This window comes from Pseudophryne corroboree, chromosome 1 (genome assembly GCF_028390025.1).
Source record: "Pseudophryne corroboree isolate aPseCor3 chromosome 1, aPseCor3.hap2, whole genome shotgun sequence".
In the NCBI taxonomy this organism is placed as follows: domain Eukaryota; kingdom Metazoa; phylum Chordata; class Amphibia; order Anura; family Myobatrachidae; genus Pseudophryne; species Pseudophryne corroboree.
The window spans coordinates 305206934-305224328 of record NC_086444.1 but is presented as its reverse complement, the minus strand read 5'-3'; the positions used below and the strand labels follow the sequence as shown (position 1 = coordinate 305224328).

The 17395-nt window shown below is 43.5% G+C and overlaps 1 protein-coding gene across 2 annotated transcripts in view; it reads left to right on the top strand.

The window, feature by feature from the left end:
- Positions 1-17395, top strand: part of MORN3 (MORN repeat containing 3) — a 107628-nt gene that overhangs the window by 76976 nt on the left and 13257 nt on the right. For both annotated transcript variants that reach the window (XM_063964442.1, XM_063964443.1), the window contains exon 5: positions 991-1154. In XM_063964442.1, the coding sequence (XP_063820512.1) occupies positions 991-1154 (164 nt within the window). The remainder of the gene's footprint in view (positions 1-990; positions 1155-17395) is intronic.

Below are 17395 nucleotides of genomic sequence, written 5' to 3'. Positions count from 1 at the left end.
AAACCTTTCCCAGAGTCCATCTGTGACTGGGTGTAAAAATAGACTGGTAATGCGCTAGTAAGAGGTTTCTGTTTTGGTCTGTATGGGTTGAGTTACATGGTCAATGTAGCAGAGCAGTGAGTGGCGAGGGTTCTCTACTGTATATCTTCATTATTGGGATGAGAGAAGGAGAGAGACACATGTAACATGCAGCCAAACATTAACAGCAGCACAAAACAGTAATGTAACTAATCTTCCAAATTTGTGGGAGAAGACTGAGGTGTCAGATACACTTTTATATGAAACAAAAGTGTTTCTGTACTATGGGCCTAATTCAAGGTTGATTGCAAAAGCAAAACCTTCCTCTAATGGGCAAAACCATGTGCACTGCATGGGGGAGGGCAGATATAACGTGTAGAGAGAGTTAGATTTGGGTGGTTACATACCTCCCAACATGACCCTCACCAGGAGGGACAGAATGTTCTGCTCCAGGACTTTTCGCTTATTCGCTTTATTTTATAAAATTAATCTATTTTATTATTTCAGTCTATACATTTAAAAAAAAAAAATTAGATTGGAATTTTAACATACTGCCGCACTATAGGTTCTCACGTATAGCTATGAATGAGATATTTAGGGGCTTATTAAGAACTATGACCATGATGTGTCATGAATCACTTCTGTGGTTATAATATAGTTATATACAAGTATTGAATTTGTTTTGGTTTATTTTTTTTATTTTTTATATTAATTACAGCTTTGGTATTACACAGCTTGAACAGCTGAAAAAATAGCAATCACCAATCTCTAGAACAATCAGGATGTCCGTATACAATGGACCACACATTAAACTAAGTGTACCACTGATGCAAAACAAGCAATCTGTATATCTGCCCTATGCAAACCATATGCTTTCACCATCAAGTGTTGTGTAGATGGATCATTTATATACACTGATGATGTGGACAATTTAGATGTCCAAGTAATCTAATGCTTTGAGTCTATTAACAGCAAATGGAAACCGATATGAAGGTGCCTGGAAAGGGGCAATGAAGCATGGACCTGGCACATTCTACTACCTCGATAAGGGCCAGGTCTATGATGGTGTTTGGGAAAACGATATCCCAAAATGTGGCACAATGGAGGACTTTGGACATGCAGGTCCTATTCCAGAGGTAAAGTGTTTCAGACAATTCAACTTAAGCAACAAGTGATCTACGTTTGCTTCATCATTTGTTCAGCTGTAGTCTAATTTGTTAGTTATGTAGCCTTATACTCACATAGGACATTACACTTCATTTACAAAGTGCACAGCATAACAGTTTGGTTATGACACCAGTGTGCATAGATGATCTGACCAGTCTAGAACAATTTGCTTTTCCCCATGGCTGTCACTAGATGGCACCAAATTGAGCAATTCAATTGTTGCTCCATTCTAGCGTGAATAGCTGCGGGCACACACATTTCAGCTTGCAGCCTCTTGTCACTTCAGAAGGGAGATCAGGTGCGGAAAAAAACCCAATTGAATTTGCCAACTTTGTGTGAAGCTTTCTGTTACAATGCTCACAGTGCCCAAAGTGGATTACTTTAGCAAAACCCTCAAAACTGCCATCTTCGAGCTGGTGTGAAAATGAACATGAATCCCCAGCAAATACAGGAACACCCCTAAATGTTTTCCCTAGCCACCTTTATCTTTTTCAGTAATATCACACTGCATAATGAAACCTCATTTTTGTCCTAGGATGCAGAAGTAGATGCACTGGTACACCTCCTCCATAATTACAGAGCACTCACTCTGCCAGGTTTCTCCCTCTGTCCTGGGAAGAGGTGGTTTGATCCTGCACCATAAATGTATGTTCTTTGCAGGAATTCTGAGTTCACTTCTAGAAATCATAGTGGATGTCCAGGCTCAATGCGACTTTGTACTTCGAAAAGGACAAACTTTATTTCCTTGTTGCAGTCATATAAGCTTCTGAACATGCATAGCTAAATAGGCTCATGGGGCGAATACCAGGCTTCAGTTATGTTGTGAGGGAGGTTTCCCATATGCTCTTCTGTAGTAGAATTTATAATCTGCTGCATATTGCAGCCATTTCAGTAGGCTCAGCCAGAAGTGAGTTTAATGTTGTGTTATATTATTCAGACAAACAAGAAATAAAAAGAACCCAGCTATAAACCTGAACCAATGATTTTCAGAGCAAGTCACCATATCGTTCAGTTTAGTACTAGAGTCAGATCGCCAACCTAACATTGAATTCAGAAACCTCACAAATTTAGGCATTTGGTCATTAAAAAAAATAATAATAAAATAAAAGATATGCAACCAATGATAAATAAGTTAGGGGCTAGTTATATATATATATATATATATATATATATATATATATATATATATATATATATATATATATATACATATAATTTTTTTTTTTTGCCACATTGATTACATGGCATTTGCCCAGTCGGAGATAGATCTCCTGTTTGGTTGCTCATAAATGTCCTTACATTGGCATGATGTCACATCGTTTACCTCCACACTTCACAGGGCAGGCAAGGGAATATGTAATCATTTCCCTGCAACCAGGAAAAGTAGTTCTCAGTCCAGCTTGGTCTAATGGGTCTCATAAGGAAGAGGATGGTGCACTACCACGGGCCTCTCTCAGGTGGCCATCACTAGAAATCACTTATTTCTAAATGTTGAAGTCACTCTCAGTCTGGTAGATTCCAAACCAGTACTCATCAGTGTAACCAGCTGTACTTCCCTAGTTAAACATTTTTTTTTTTTTAAATTTAAGAATAAACTTCAGCTGTATTCTAAAGTGTTTTCCCCAAATGAGCTTGCACCTAGGCCTGTACACCGGCAGCAGCTCGCTTCTTTAACATACTTGCCTACCTGACCCTCTCCATGAGGGAGAAAATGCTCTGTTCCTGGACTTTCCTGGTAATGTATGATTGCCATCACCTGTGGTGAAACACCTTTCTTATCAATTACCTAGTTCATCACAGGTGATGGCAATCATACATTACCAGGAAAGTCCAGGAACAGAGCATTTTCTCCCTCATGGAGAGGGTCAGGTAGGCAAGTATGTTCTTTAAGCCCCTTCAGGCTCACTCGTGTGGGGATCACATAATGATCAATACAAGGGAACTATGAGAGAGTATGGGGTCTATTTACTAAGCCTTGGATGGAGGTAAAGTGGACGGAGATAAAGTGCCGGCCAATCAGCTTCTAACTGCCATATTACAGACTGTGGGGCAGATGTATTAACCTGGAGAAGGCATAAGGAAGTGATGAACCAGTGATATGTGAAGGTGATAAAGGCACCAGCCAATCAGCTCCAATATGTTTATTAACAGTTAGGATCTGATTGGCTGGTGCCTTTATCACCTTGCACATATCACTGGTTTATCACTTCCTTATGCCTTCTCCAGGTTAATACATCTGCCCCTGTGTTTGAAAATGACAGTTAGGAGCTGATTGGCTGGTACTTATCTCCATTCACTTTATCTCCATTCAAGCCTTAGTAAATAATCGACCCTTATGTCACCTGATACAGTATTATGTTGATAGCACCTGGAGTGATAAACATCCAATCAGGAGGATGTTGTACAGAAGTCTACATTAAAAAGTGAAAAACTTCTCTAATTGTTAGAATTTGTTGGGTACTTTTTGGTTATTTACTTGCTGTTAAAATCTACATAGTGTTGGCACTAAAGTTATTTGATAACAGACTCTTCAGCAGCACCTACTGGACAAAGCGCACTGCACACCGTATAAATGTCATAGATTATTCTCTCCAATAATGCTCAGGCAGTAAACTGGTTTTTACAAAATGTATGGTGAACTTGTGATATATTGACAACTAATTATTTTTAGTTTTGTGTATATTTAAAGTATATGTTTGCAGGGTATATTTTGCAAGCAAAACTTCTTTATCTTAAACTTTTGTTAAATACACATCCTAATAATGTATATAGCAGGTACATAGAATGTTAAAAGTCTAAGGGACTTCTCTCATGCAGCAAACAGCGGGAATAATTATAATATAGAATACTCACGCTGGTGTCCACTGGATTGAATTGTAAACAATCGCTATTACATTTTAATATTTAAAATTTATATAATATTAAAATACAGATATAGTGCTTTCAGAAATTATTCACAGCGCTTAACTTTTTCCACATTTTGTTATGTTACAGCTTTATTCCAAAATGGAATAAATTAATTTTTTCCCTCAAAATTCTACACACAATACTCCATAATGACAATGCGAAAAAAAATTTTTTTGAGATTTTTGCAAATTTATTAAAAATAAAAAACAAAGAAATCACATGTATATAAGTATTCACAGCTTTTGCTCAATACTTTGTTGATGCACCTTTGGCAGCAATTACGGCCTCAAGTCTCTTTGAATATGATGTCACAAGCTTGGCACACCTATCTTTGGGCAGTTTCGCCCATTCCTCTGTCCTGCTGAAAGATAAACTGTCATCCCAGTCTGAGGTCAAGAACGCTTTGGAGCAGGTTTTCATCCAGGATGTCTCTGTTCATTGCTGCATTCATCTTTCCCTCTATCCTGACTAGTCTGCCAGTTCCTGCCGCTGACAAGCATCCCACAGCATGATGCTGCCACCACCATGCTTCACTGTAGGGATGGTATTGGCCTAGTGATGAGCGGTGCCTGGTTTCCTCCAAACATGACGTCTGGCATTCACGCCAAAGAGTTCAATCTTTGTCTCATCAGACCAGAACATTTTATTTCTCATGGTCTGAGAGTCCTTCAGGTGCATTTTGTCAAACTCCAGGCGGGCTGCCATGTGATTTTGACTAAGGAGTGGCTTCCGTCTGGTCACTCTACCATACAGGCCTGATTGGTGGATTACTGCAGAGATGGTTGACCTTCTGGAAGGTTCTACTCTCTCCACAGAGGAATGTTGTAGCTCTGACAGAGTGACCATTGGGTTCTTGGTCACCTCCCTGACTAGGGCCCTTCTCCCCCGATTGCTCAGTTTGGACGGACGGCCAGCTCTAGGAAGAGTCCTGGTGGTTCCGAACTTCTTCCATTTATGGATGATGGAGGCCACTGTGCTCATTGGGACCTTCAAAGCAGCAGATATTTTTCTGTACCCTTCCCTAGATTTGTGCCTCGAGACAATCCTGTCTCGCAGGTCTACAGACAATTCCTTTGACTTCATGCTTGGTTTATGCTCCGACATGCACTGTCAAGTGTGGGACCATATATAAACAGGTGTGTGCCTTTCCAAATCATGTCCAATCAACTAAATTTACCACAGGTGGACTCCAGTTAAGTTGTAGGAACATCTCAAGGATGATTAGCGGAAACAGGATGCACCTGAGCTCAATTTTGAGCTTCATGGCAAAGACTGTGAATACTTATGTACATGTGATTTCTTTGTTTTTTAATTTTTAATAAATTTGCAAAAATCTAAAAAAACAAAACAACTTTTTTCACGCTGTCGTTATGGGGTATTGTGTGTAGAATTTTGAGGGGAAAATGAATTTATTCCATTTTGGAAGAAGGCTGTAACATAACAAAATGTGGTAAAGTGAAGCGCTGTGAATACTTTCCGGATCCACTGTACCTTTAAATAGTGCCCTTATCAATGTGTGATCTGAAATGCAGGAACCTTGCTAATTAAAACACCTGAGGGTAAATGGGAGGGGTACTAATACCAGAGGAAGGAAGCCTTGCCTTACAGTGTACAATATATACACAAATATAGAGGAAAAAGGGGCGGCCTGGCCTGCACACCCTATTACTAAAGATATTAAGAGGCGCTATCATGCTGAGGCTTCTAATATTCTGCTGGTGCAAAAGAAATGCAGATGTACACTCCTAGCACTAAGAACACTGATAGTAAGAATAATTTAAATAAACTCTCACAATTAACATGAAATATAATTGAAACTCTTAGCATGCAAATATGCGGGCTTATGTACCGCGACCAGGTAACTTCATCACATGGGTCCCTAACATTCTTAATATTATCACATTATATAATTTATCCAGGACTTAACTTTAAATAGCATTCTTAAGAAACAGCAATTGTGTTCCGCAATAAGGAGATTTCAGTGGATATTTTTGCTGCACAATAAGCTATGGGTCTAATTCAGCTTCAATTGCAGAAGTGCAGAAATCACTCTTTGGCAATTTCCGCACTTCTGCGCATGTACGAGGACTGAGATTGCAATCGCAATCTAAGTCCCAGCATGGGGCAGCGACGAGGCGTGTTTGCAGTGTTTTGTGGTTTCTTGGTGCCGTTGGGAAGCTGGGGTCCAGATAACAGAGGTGTGTCCGGCCGATTTGTGGGGCGGTTCAGAGCCTTTGTGACCCAAAATATGGAATCCTGGTGACTGTCTTCGCAGCTATGCTCTCGCATTTGGGGGGGGGGGGAGGGAGGAGGAGGAGGAGAGGACTCCACATGCGGGGCAGCCTTGCCCAGTGTTGGGCCTCCCCCATATCATAGAGAACGGAGTTGTAGCTTTGCAATTTCTCGCAAAACTGCAACTCATGCTGAAGTAGGCCCTATGTCAGTAGTTGGAAAATAGCACGTCATTCAACAAAATAATGTCTGAGCAATATTAAATAGGATTTTAATACCTACCGGTAAATCCTTTTCTCTTATTCCGTAGAGGATGCTGGGGTCACATCAAGAACCATGGGGTATAGACGGGATCCGCAGGAGACATGGGCACTTTAAGACTTTCAAAGGGTGTGAACTGGCTCCTCCCTCTATGCCCCTCCTCCAGACTCCAGTTATAGGAACTGTGCCCAGGGAGACGGACATTTCGAGGAAAAGGATTTATTGTTAAACCAAGGTGAGATACATACCAGCTCACACCTCAAGCACGCCGTACAACATGGCATTCAACATAACGCAAGTCAACGGCATGAACAACGTCAGCAACAGGCTGACTAAAAACGTAACCCAACATGTGTTGAAATGTAACAAAAAACTGCAGATACAGTACGCACTTGACGGGCGCCCAGCATCCTCTACGGACTAAGAGAAAAGGATTTACCGGTAGGTATTAAAATCCTATTTTCTCATACGTCATAGAGGATGCTGGGGTCACATCAAGAACCATGGGGTTATACCAAAGCTCTAGAACGGCCGGGAGAGTGCGGATGACTCTGCAGCACCGATTGACCAAACATGAGGTCCTCATCAGCCAGGGTATCAAACTTGTAGAACTTCGCAAAGGTGTTTGAACCCAACCAAGTAGCCGCTCTGCAAAGTTGTAATGCCGAGACACCCCCGGCAGCCGCCCAGGACGAGCCCACCTTTCTGGTAGAATGGGCCTTCACTGATTTCGGTAACGGCAATCCAGCCGTAGAATGAGCATGCTGAATCGTATGACAGATCCAGCGCGCAATAGTCTGCTTGGAAGCAGGAGCCCCAATCTTGTTGTGAGCATACAGGATAAACAGAGCCTCCGTTTTCCTAAACTGAGCCGTTCTGGCGACATGAATTTCTCTAACGTCCTAAGTGGATGCTGGGGACTCCGTCAGGACCATGGGGTTTAGCGGCTCCGCTGGAGACAGGGCACAATAATAAAAGCTTTAGGATCAGGTGGTGTGCACTGGCTCCTCCCCCTATGACCCTCCTCCAAGCCTCAGTTAGATCTTTGTGCCCGGCCGAGAAGAGTGCAATCTAGGTGGCTCTCCTGAGCTGCTTAGAATAAAAGTTTAAGTTAGGTTTTTTATTTTCAGTGAGTCCTGCTGGCAACAGGCTCACTGCTACGAGGGACTTAGGGGAGAGAAGTAAACTCACCTGCGTGCAGGATGGATTTGCTTCTTAGGCTACTGGACACCATTAGCTCCAGAGGGAGTCGGAACACAGGTCTCACCCTGGGGTTCGTCCCGGAGCCGTGCCGCCGACCCCCCTTGCAGATGCCGAAGAGGTCCAGAGGTCCAGAAACAGGCGGCAGAAGACTTTCAGTCTTCATAAGGTAGCGCACAGCACTGCAGCTGTGCGCCATTGTTGTCAGCACACTTCATACCAGCGGTCACTGAGGGTGCAGGGCGCTGGGGGGGGCGCCCTGGGCAGCAATGTATTATACCTTTTTTATGGCTAAAATACATCACATATAGCCCTTGAGGCTATATGGATGTATTTAACCCCTGCCAGATCTCACAAACTCCGGGAGAAGAGCCCGCCGTTTTAGGGGGCGGGGCCTATTCTCCTCAGCACACGGCGCCATTTTCCTGCTCAGCTCTGCTGTGAGGAAGGCTCCCAGGCTCTCCCCTGCACTGCACTACAGAAACAGGGTTAAAACAGAGAGGGGGGGCACTTATTTGGCGATATGATTACATATGTGAAAATGCTATAAGGGAAAACACTTGTATAAGGGGTTGTCCCTGTATAATTATAGCGTTTTTGGTGTGTGCTGGCAAACTCTCCCTCTGTCTCCCCAAAGGGCTAGTGGGGTCCTGTCCTCTATCAGAGCATTCCCTGTGTGTGTGCTGTGTGTCGGTACGTGTGTGTCGACATGTAGGAGGACGATGTTGGTGAGGAGGCGGAGCAAATTGCCTGTATTGGTGATGTCACTCTCTAGGGAGTCGACACCGGAATGGATGGCTTATTTAGGAATTACGTGATAATGTCAACACGATGCAAGGTCGGTTGACGACATGAGACGGCCGGCAAACAAATTAGTACCTGTCCAGGCGTCTCAGACACCGTCAGGGGCTTGTAAAAACGCCCATTTACCTCAGTTGGTCGACACAGACACAGACACGGACACTGACTTCAGTGTCGACGGTGAAGAAACAAACGTATTTTCCTTTAGGGCCACACGTTACATGTTAAGGGCAATGAAGGAGGTGTTACATATTTCTGATACTACAAGTACCACAAATAAGGGTATTATGTAGGGTGGGAATAATCTACTTGTAGTTTTTCCTGAATCAGATAAATTAAAGTGTGTGATGATACGTGGGTTTCCTCCGATAGAAAATTATTGGAGGTATACCCTTTCCCGCCAGAAGTGAGGGCGAGTTGGGAAACACACCTTAGGGTGGATAAGGCGCTCACACGCTTATAAAAACAAGTGGCGTTACCGTCTCCAGATACGGCCGCCCTCAAAGAGCCAGCTGATAGGAAGCTGAAAAATATCCTAAAAAGTATATACACACATACTGGTGTTATACTACGACCAGCAATCGCCTCAGCCTGGATGTGCAGCGCTGGGGGGGCTTGGTCGGATTTCCTGACAGAAAATATTGATACCTGATGATAAAGCTAAATATTTATCGTATATAATACTCTTTATGAGGTCTAAGAACACTGTACGCTATTTATGTATGAAGTACCGTAAGGGTACGCTAGTTGCGTAACAATCGCTTTGCCGTGATCGAGACGCTCAAGCGTCACGTTCACTCACGGCCAAGAGATCACAGGCAGGCACGTTATTGGCTGTTAACTAAAGTAATGATTCGCTATAGCGTAGCGAACGCTCGGGACCACGAGGAGATCACCAGCGGAGCTGACGCTCACTATATTAAACCTTTGTATCTAAACCCTAAACAGTGTATTGTGCAGTAAAACCTTAGTGTAATGTTAGAGAGTAAATGCAACACAGTATAACCTTATTACCTTAAAAGCTGTTTGAGCGTCACCGACGCTCTGAGAATACTTAATACTATAAGAAATACACAGATACCGTGCTCAGGGTCCAACGCCTAAAATATATATTATGAATGCTATACTTGCAAAAGAGTTAAACACAATACAAGTCATACACTACAATATAACATAGACTACCTAACCAGATAACTACACAGGAAATACAATACAATACAATTTAAGGGAAAATGAGTGAGAGAGAGAGAGAGAGAGAGAAAGTGAGAGAAATTGAGAGAGATTGGCCCACAATAACAAGAAGATCAATATAGTTGCGGAGAAACACTTACGCACAAGGGGAAACGATCGCATGCGCCTCGATATCCAGCTCCCGATTATCAGCAATGAGAACCGTTGAAGAGAGTGAACTGGATATGGTCGGCCTGCCTATTTATGCCCCACACACAATGCAATTCAATGGTCCCTACAATCTTATTGTTCATTGGACACAGGAATTCGGCTTCGCATTATAACAAAAGGTCATAGGTTGATTCATACAGGTGGGCTGTGACTATTTCCAACAGCTCAGGTGGGAGGGAAACTGGGTTTCCCGCCGCATGGGTAATAAAGTGCAAATAAAGTAAATGTTCATAAACTTCTTATGTCCATAACTATTCGCACGAGTGATTGATCTGCTTCAAACCAACACCGGAATATTTCTAATTAAATATTCTTCCGATGGATACTAAACACCACTGTATTACTCCTGTCTGACCCTTCGTATCAAACAAAGAGGGATTTCTCTGTTCATGAACATTCTATATTAACCAAACTTGCAGAATCTATCAAAGGGACCATGATCTACAAAATACATTATATAGTGAAAATATGTAATGATTGAGTCGCACGCTACGATCGCATAAACTCTACCGTAAATACGCATACCATGCGCCTGCGGGTGCCCGCGACTGTGAGTATGCGCACGTACGGGAGAGCGTACGCATGCGCAGCACGGACCTGTGTGAGGTGCAAATATGGTAGTGTGCATAGAGATATTTTTCTGACTTTGACAGTCCACCCTTTGGCAGTCAACAATAACTGCCACTTCCTGAAAACATTTCAAAAGGAGAAAAATATATGTTAGGGGTTAATACATTTACATGGTTGGGTAAGGGAGGAGAGGAGATGGTAGGAAAAGGGTATGACCTAGTGAGATAGCAGAAGCATGTGTGTATGAATCCGTGCTTGGGGGTCATGTATCATCGTGCCGTACGTGTTTTAAATCAAGCTTCGAGGTATTGCGAAGTATACATGTGAATTCCTTCTTATCCCGTGGTACGGGTCTGTGGATGGGCTGTCAAACTTTACCGAGCTCTTTTTGGCTTTGGTTGTAACAAAATGGGGGAGCACATTTTAGTTGATGATACATGAATGGGGGAGATATGTGATTGCTGATATCTGTGCCTGTATTCCCTATCGACTATGTGTGTCATTACCTGAGGGTTGTAGAAATGAAGAAAAGACATAATTACGGTAAATGCGGTGGTATTCTATGTCGGGTAAATGTACAGTCGTCGATTGAGGTCTTGTTTGGTGTCTGTTGAATGCAGTCTTCTTTGTGCTTTTGCCCATAAGGTGCGAGCAAAAGCTGTCAATGTCCATAGATTTACAAAAGTGTTGGGCTAGCGTAAGTTTAAAATTTCTAGGGAAACTGGGGATCCATGGCATAGTTCATCAAAAATCTGTGTATCAGGTTGTCAAACTTCTTCTTTAATCCCTCTGTTGTCTGTATATCGGCTCATCAAATTCCTCGTCCAAGTGGGTCTTGTTACCTTGGAGAAAACGGAAAAACAGGTGAAAGAAACGGACCGTAGAAATCGCATTTTCATCACATCATTGTTTCTACATTTGGGTCATAAATCAAGTCCAGGTTAATTACAGTTTCCTCACTCCTTAAACTCATTACCCTAGTACGATGATTGCACTTCATTAAAGCCTGACCGCATCTAAATATCAATCCAATCGATATGACAACACCTAAGATACATAGGAGAAACTTCCCAACATCCATTATGACTCCTTGAGCCCAGTCTCCTAAACCAGAAAACCAATTTCACGGGTTCAACCATGACACCCAACCAGTCAGCTCATTACCTACAGCAGCAAGAGTGAGATTGTGTCTCCTGCGAAATTCCCACTTCAATTGGAGAATATCGTCCATCTTTTGGTCTATGACCTCGACCGGATCCTCGGTGCTATTCGTAATATATGTGCAACATTTCACGCCGTATTGTGTTGCCAGTGTGACACAATATCCGCCTGTCACTGCTGTGAGGTAATTGAGAACCATTCTATGCTGTACCAGTTCTGTTTTGTAAGCCTGAAGTTCTCTTCCAGTATACCTAAACGTGTCATCATACATTTCAGTGATATTATCTAACAAATTGGCGAGCGCAGAAATTTACTTATAATTCAGCACTCCTCTAGCAGTGCGGGTGAAATCTAACGCGATTAAGAATTGAATCCCGGTGGATTCACTTATCAGATCAGAGGCCGGATGCTCTGTCTTCTCTATCAGGTGCCTTTTAACAACGTGCTCGTAATTAGTGTGAGTATAAGGAGCTTGGGCACCACGGTGTATGTCTTTCATTTTGTCATGTGATACAGTCATTACTTCAGGCAGTACTTTTCCAATATAACACAATCCTTCAGAGTTTGGGGCAAGCCACTTGTACGCCTTTCTCCCGCATATGAAATATGCATCATCGGGGAGAACATATGGGACGAAGTAGGACATAACCATATTACACACCTTCCATGTGAAATCTCCTAACCCTAATTCTTCCATCTGCTTAGTACACGTATCAGGTTGTACGATATGTGCACAGTATCCTGGTGATACCTCTCCAACTTTAGTAATCCTATTTCCTAAGGTATACCTATACCGGAAAGATTTTCCTCTACTGGCTATGTGGCGTACAAGCTCTGTATCTGTAGGCATTCTATCTGCTCTATGCGAAAAGGTCATGGTGTGGTTACTCCATGACACTTCCCAATTTCCTGGCTTTCGGGGATTGGAGATGTTGAAACATAATAGGGACCTATCCACGTGGTATTGGTGGAGCTTTAAACTAGGAGGACTGGAGATATTAAACCTCCGGTCCACCGGTCTCCCACCATTTAACTCAAGTACCTCCCCTATCGTTAAAGGAAATGGTACTAGCCCTGATTTGCTATGACCCTGAGGTACTTGAGAGCATACCCAACAATCTGTTTTGTTTAACACACTACCCACTAAGGAGTGATAGTCACTCAGTGGATGCCGGTCCATATGGATATTAAAACTGGATTGGCATTTCTTAATGCACCCATCCTCAATGACATTGTTACAGAGCCTACAGATACAGTTTTCTTCAGCTAACAATCCGTCGCAATTTCTTCTATGGTCAATGCTATCGGATCGTTTTCTGATACTCGCCTTTGCTTGTTGGTTAGGTTGATCTTGGAAAACTACGCCTCCATCTTTATCATCAGAACCCATTCCAGAACCTCTCTCGACCTCCATGGTACTCTCGCCGGAACAGACTGCTCTGGTCAACATCATGGTTAACAGGAAAATCCGGATCACAGTCTCTTGGGGCAAGTCCATCTTATAGGAGGAAACGGAGAAGAATGAGAAGGGGGAAAAAGAAATTTTAGGGAGAGGGGATGGGAAGTGGAGAAAAACAATAAAAGGGAGTGGGGAGTCGACAACAGCTCTTGGTCTTGAGATTTTCACGGCTCAGGTGCCGCCTCAGTCCTCCTGGAACAGACACTCCAGTGATACAACCTTTACCGTCTGTTCCTTATCACGGGACTTCTCTGGATCAGCAACCTTCTTGCAGTGGGATGAATGAACCCAAGTCTCTCTCTCAGCAACCTTCAATGCTGTAGTGCTAGTCAATAAGACCTGGTATGGTCCTTCCCATCTGTCAATAAGGCAACCTGAGCGTAGAAAATTCCGTATCATCACATAATCCCCAGGTTCGATGTCATGACAATTACTATCTGGTAAATCAGGAAACACCAACTTCAGATTATCATTTTGATTCCTTAACTGTTTACTCATGTTAATCAAGTACTTTACAGTCACTTCATTGTTACATTTCAAATCATCCTGAGGGTTAATCATGACATGCGGTTGTCGACCAAACAAGATTTCAAAAGGGGACAGATTAAGAGGGGACCTGGGAGTGGTTCTGATACTGTACAATACAATGGGTAAAGCTTCTGGCCATGTCAATCCTGTCTCTGCCATCACTTTACTCAATTTATTTTTAATAGTGCTGTTCACTCTTTCGACCTTCGCACTCGCCTGTGGACGGTACGGAGTGTGCAGCTTGCTATCAATTCCCATCAACTTACACATTCCTTGAAAGACATCACCTGTAAAATGGGTACCCCTATCACTTTCGATTATTCTAGGGATACCATATCTACACACAAATTCCTGCACAATTTTCTTAGCAGTAAACATAGCGGTATTTGTAGCCGCAGGAAATGCTTCGACCCAATTTGAGAAAACATCTATACAGACAAGTACATATTTCAAATTCCGACAAGGGGGTAATTGTATAAAGTCAATTTGTATTACCTGGAAAGGGCCGCCGGCAGGTGGGATATGGGATGGTTCTGTAGGTATTGCCTTTCCAATATTCTTTCTCAAACAGGTAAGGCACGACATGGCTCTTTTACTCGCATGAGAGGAGAATCCTGGGGCGCACCAATATGCTCTTACCAACTTGCACATCCCTTCCTTGCCTAGATGAGTCAGCCCGTGAGCTGCCTCAGCCAAACATGGAAGGTATGTTCTGGGGGCCACCGGTTTACCTTGTCCATCCGTCCAGAGTCCTGAGGACTCCTGGCCATATCCCTTTGCCTTCCAGACTGCCTTTTCCTGTGTGGAACACAAATTTTGCATCTCACACAACTTCTGTGTGTTGATGGTATTAAATACCATCAGTTGTGTGGTGTCTGTCTGTCTGGGGGTAGCAGCTGCTAACTTAGCAGCTTCGTCTGCTCGGCTGTTACCAAGCGATACTGGGTCTTGGCTATATGTATGTGCTTTACATTTGATAACAGCCACTCTGTCGGGTTCCTGTATCGCTGTTAGAAGCCTTTTTATGTGAGCTGCATGCGCTACCGGTGTACCAGCTGCCGTCATGAAATTTCTGAGGCGCCATAGGGCTCCGAAATCATGGACTACCCCGAATGCATATCTAGAATCGGTGTAGATATTGGCTGATTTGCCCTTAGCCAATTCACATGCTCTGGTTAGGGCGACCAGTTCAGCAACCTGGGCTGAGTGAGGTGGGCCTAGCGGTTCCGCTTCTATGGTGCCTTGGTCATCTACGACTGCGTATCCAGTACACAAGTCTCCCGAGTCTGACTGTCTATGACAACTACCGTCCGTGTAGAACGTAAGTTCTGCATCTTCCAGTGGGTTGTCACTGATGTCAGGCCTTGCGGTAAAATTTTGGGTCAAATATTCTATACAATCATGAGTGTCTTCCTTTGTATTAAATCCTCCTTCCCCAGTACTCTCATCCTCCACCCTTTGGGTCTGTCCAGACACACTTGGGAGATATGTTGCAGGATTTAATGCACTGCATCTCCTTATGGTGATGTTTACGGGGGCCATTAGTGCCAATTCCCATCTTGTAAACCGCGCTGATGAGACGTGCCTGGTTTGGGCAGAATTTAACAAGGCTGACACTGCATGCGGTGTATGAATTGTGAGGTTGTGACCTAGCACGACGTCTTCGCTTTTCGTTACTAGCAATGCTATCGCAGCAACGCTTCGCAAGCATGTGGGGAGGGATCGCGCTACCGTATCTAGCTGAGCGCTGTAATATGCTACTGGCCTGCTGGCATCACCGTGCTTTTGGGTTAGTACGCCTGCCGCGCAACCAGCGCTTTCTGTTCCGTATAGTTCAAAGGGTTTCCCATAGTCCGGCATATCTAATGCTGGTGCCTGCGTTAGGCACTGTTTAAGTCTCTCAAATGCTGCCTCAGACTCGTCTGTATGCGAAATCCGATCAGGTTTGTTTGAGGAGACCATCTCCTGCAAAGGTAACGCTAGAATGGAAAACCCTGGGATCCAATTACGGCAATACCCACACATTCCTAAAAATGTTCTGATTTGTTGCTGGGTTTGGGGCAGAGTCATGTCTCTAATTGCTTGAATTCTATCAGCGGTCAGGTGTCTCAGTCCTTGTGTTAAACAGTGTCCCAAATATTTTACCTTAGTTTGGCATAATTGCAACTTGTCTTTGGAAACCTTGTGTCCTGTGTCTGAAAGATGAAACAGGAGCTGTTTCGTATCCTTCAGGGATGCCTCCAATGAATCAGAACACAGTAGTAGATCATCCACGTACTGTATTAATACTGATCCACTCACTGGTTGGAAAGACTGTAAACAATCATGCAAAGCCTGAGAAAATATACTTGGGCTATCTATGAATCCTTGTGGTAATCGAGTCCATGTGTATTGGACTCCTCTGTATGTAAATGCGAACAAATATTGACTGTCAGGGTGCAGAGGTACCGAAAAGAAAGCGGAGCAGAGGTCAATAACAGTGAAAAATTTCGCAGTGGGAGGGATTTGCATTAGGATGACAGCTGGATTTGGCACTACGGGGAACTGACTCTCAACTATTTTGTTAATCCCCCTTAGATCCTGCACTAGCCGGTAACCCCTCCCCCCACTCTTTTTCACAGGGAAGATGGGACTATTAGCAGTGCTGGACGTTCTTACCAGAATGCCCTGTTGTAGCAAGCGCTCTATTACTGGGTAAACTCCTAACTCCACCTCTGGCTTCAGAGGGTACTGTGGGATTTTTGGAGCTATCCTACCATCTTTTACTTGTACAACTACCGGAGCTACGTTTGCCATTAATCCAGTGTCCTGTCCATCTTTAGTCCAAAGTGACTCTGGTATCTGAGATGTCATTTCTTCTACTTGGGAGGGAGTCCTATTTGTCATAGTGGTATGTGACATTAATTTTGACGGGGAGTCTAACATGTCTCGTACTTCCTGAGCGTGATTCTCAGGTATGTCCAAGAATACACCTTCAGGAGTACAATAAATGACGCACCCCATTTTACACAGTAAGTCTCTTCCCAGGAGATTGGTAGGTGCCGATGCAGCCAGCAAAAAGGAATGCTTGGTATGTAAAGGCCCTATTGTAATCTCTGCTGGTTTGCTAACAGGGTAATGCTGGACTACTCCTGTTACTCCCACGGCTGGAATTGTCCTACCAGTGGTCCTCATGCCCACTGTCGAATTTATCACTGATTTGGCCGCCCCTGTGTCTACAAGAAAGTTTAATGATTTACCAGCTACATTGATTGCAATTTCTGGTTCACTTCCAAGACTTGCAATCAATTTTACTGGCTGCAGATTACAGGTATGGCCACACCCCTATTGGGTATGGTGACCTCCCTGAATCCCGCTGGCAGCAACTACTTGTGAGGGAGTTAGCTGGGAACTACCAGAGGTTTGCCAATCTCTGTTTGGGGGGTATCTTTTTGTTTCCCCTGCATGTGGCTCATAACTCCGTTTCTGCGGACCTTGCTCCCAATGTCGTGTGTCGTGTCGTTGTCTAGGGGGTTGGTATGAGTTTCGTACATTCTTTACTCTACAATCTCGTGCCATGTGTCCCTGTTTATGACAAGAATAACAAGTAACCACACTTGACTTTACCCACAGGGTTTGGTGATACAAACAAAGGCTGCCTTGTGGTCAGGGCCTGTATACTTACGGCCATTAACTTATCACTTTGTTGTT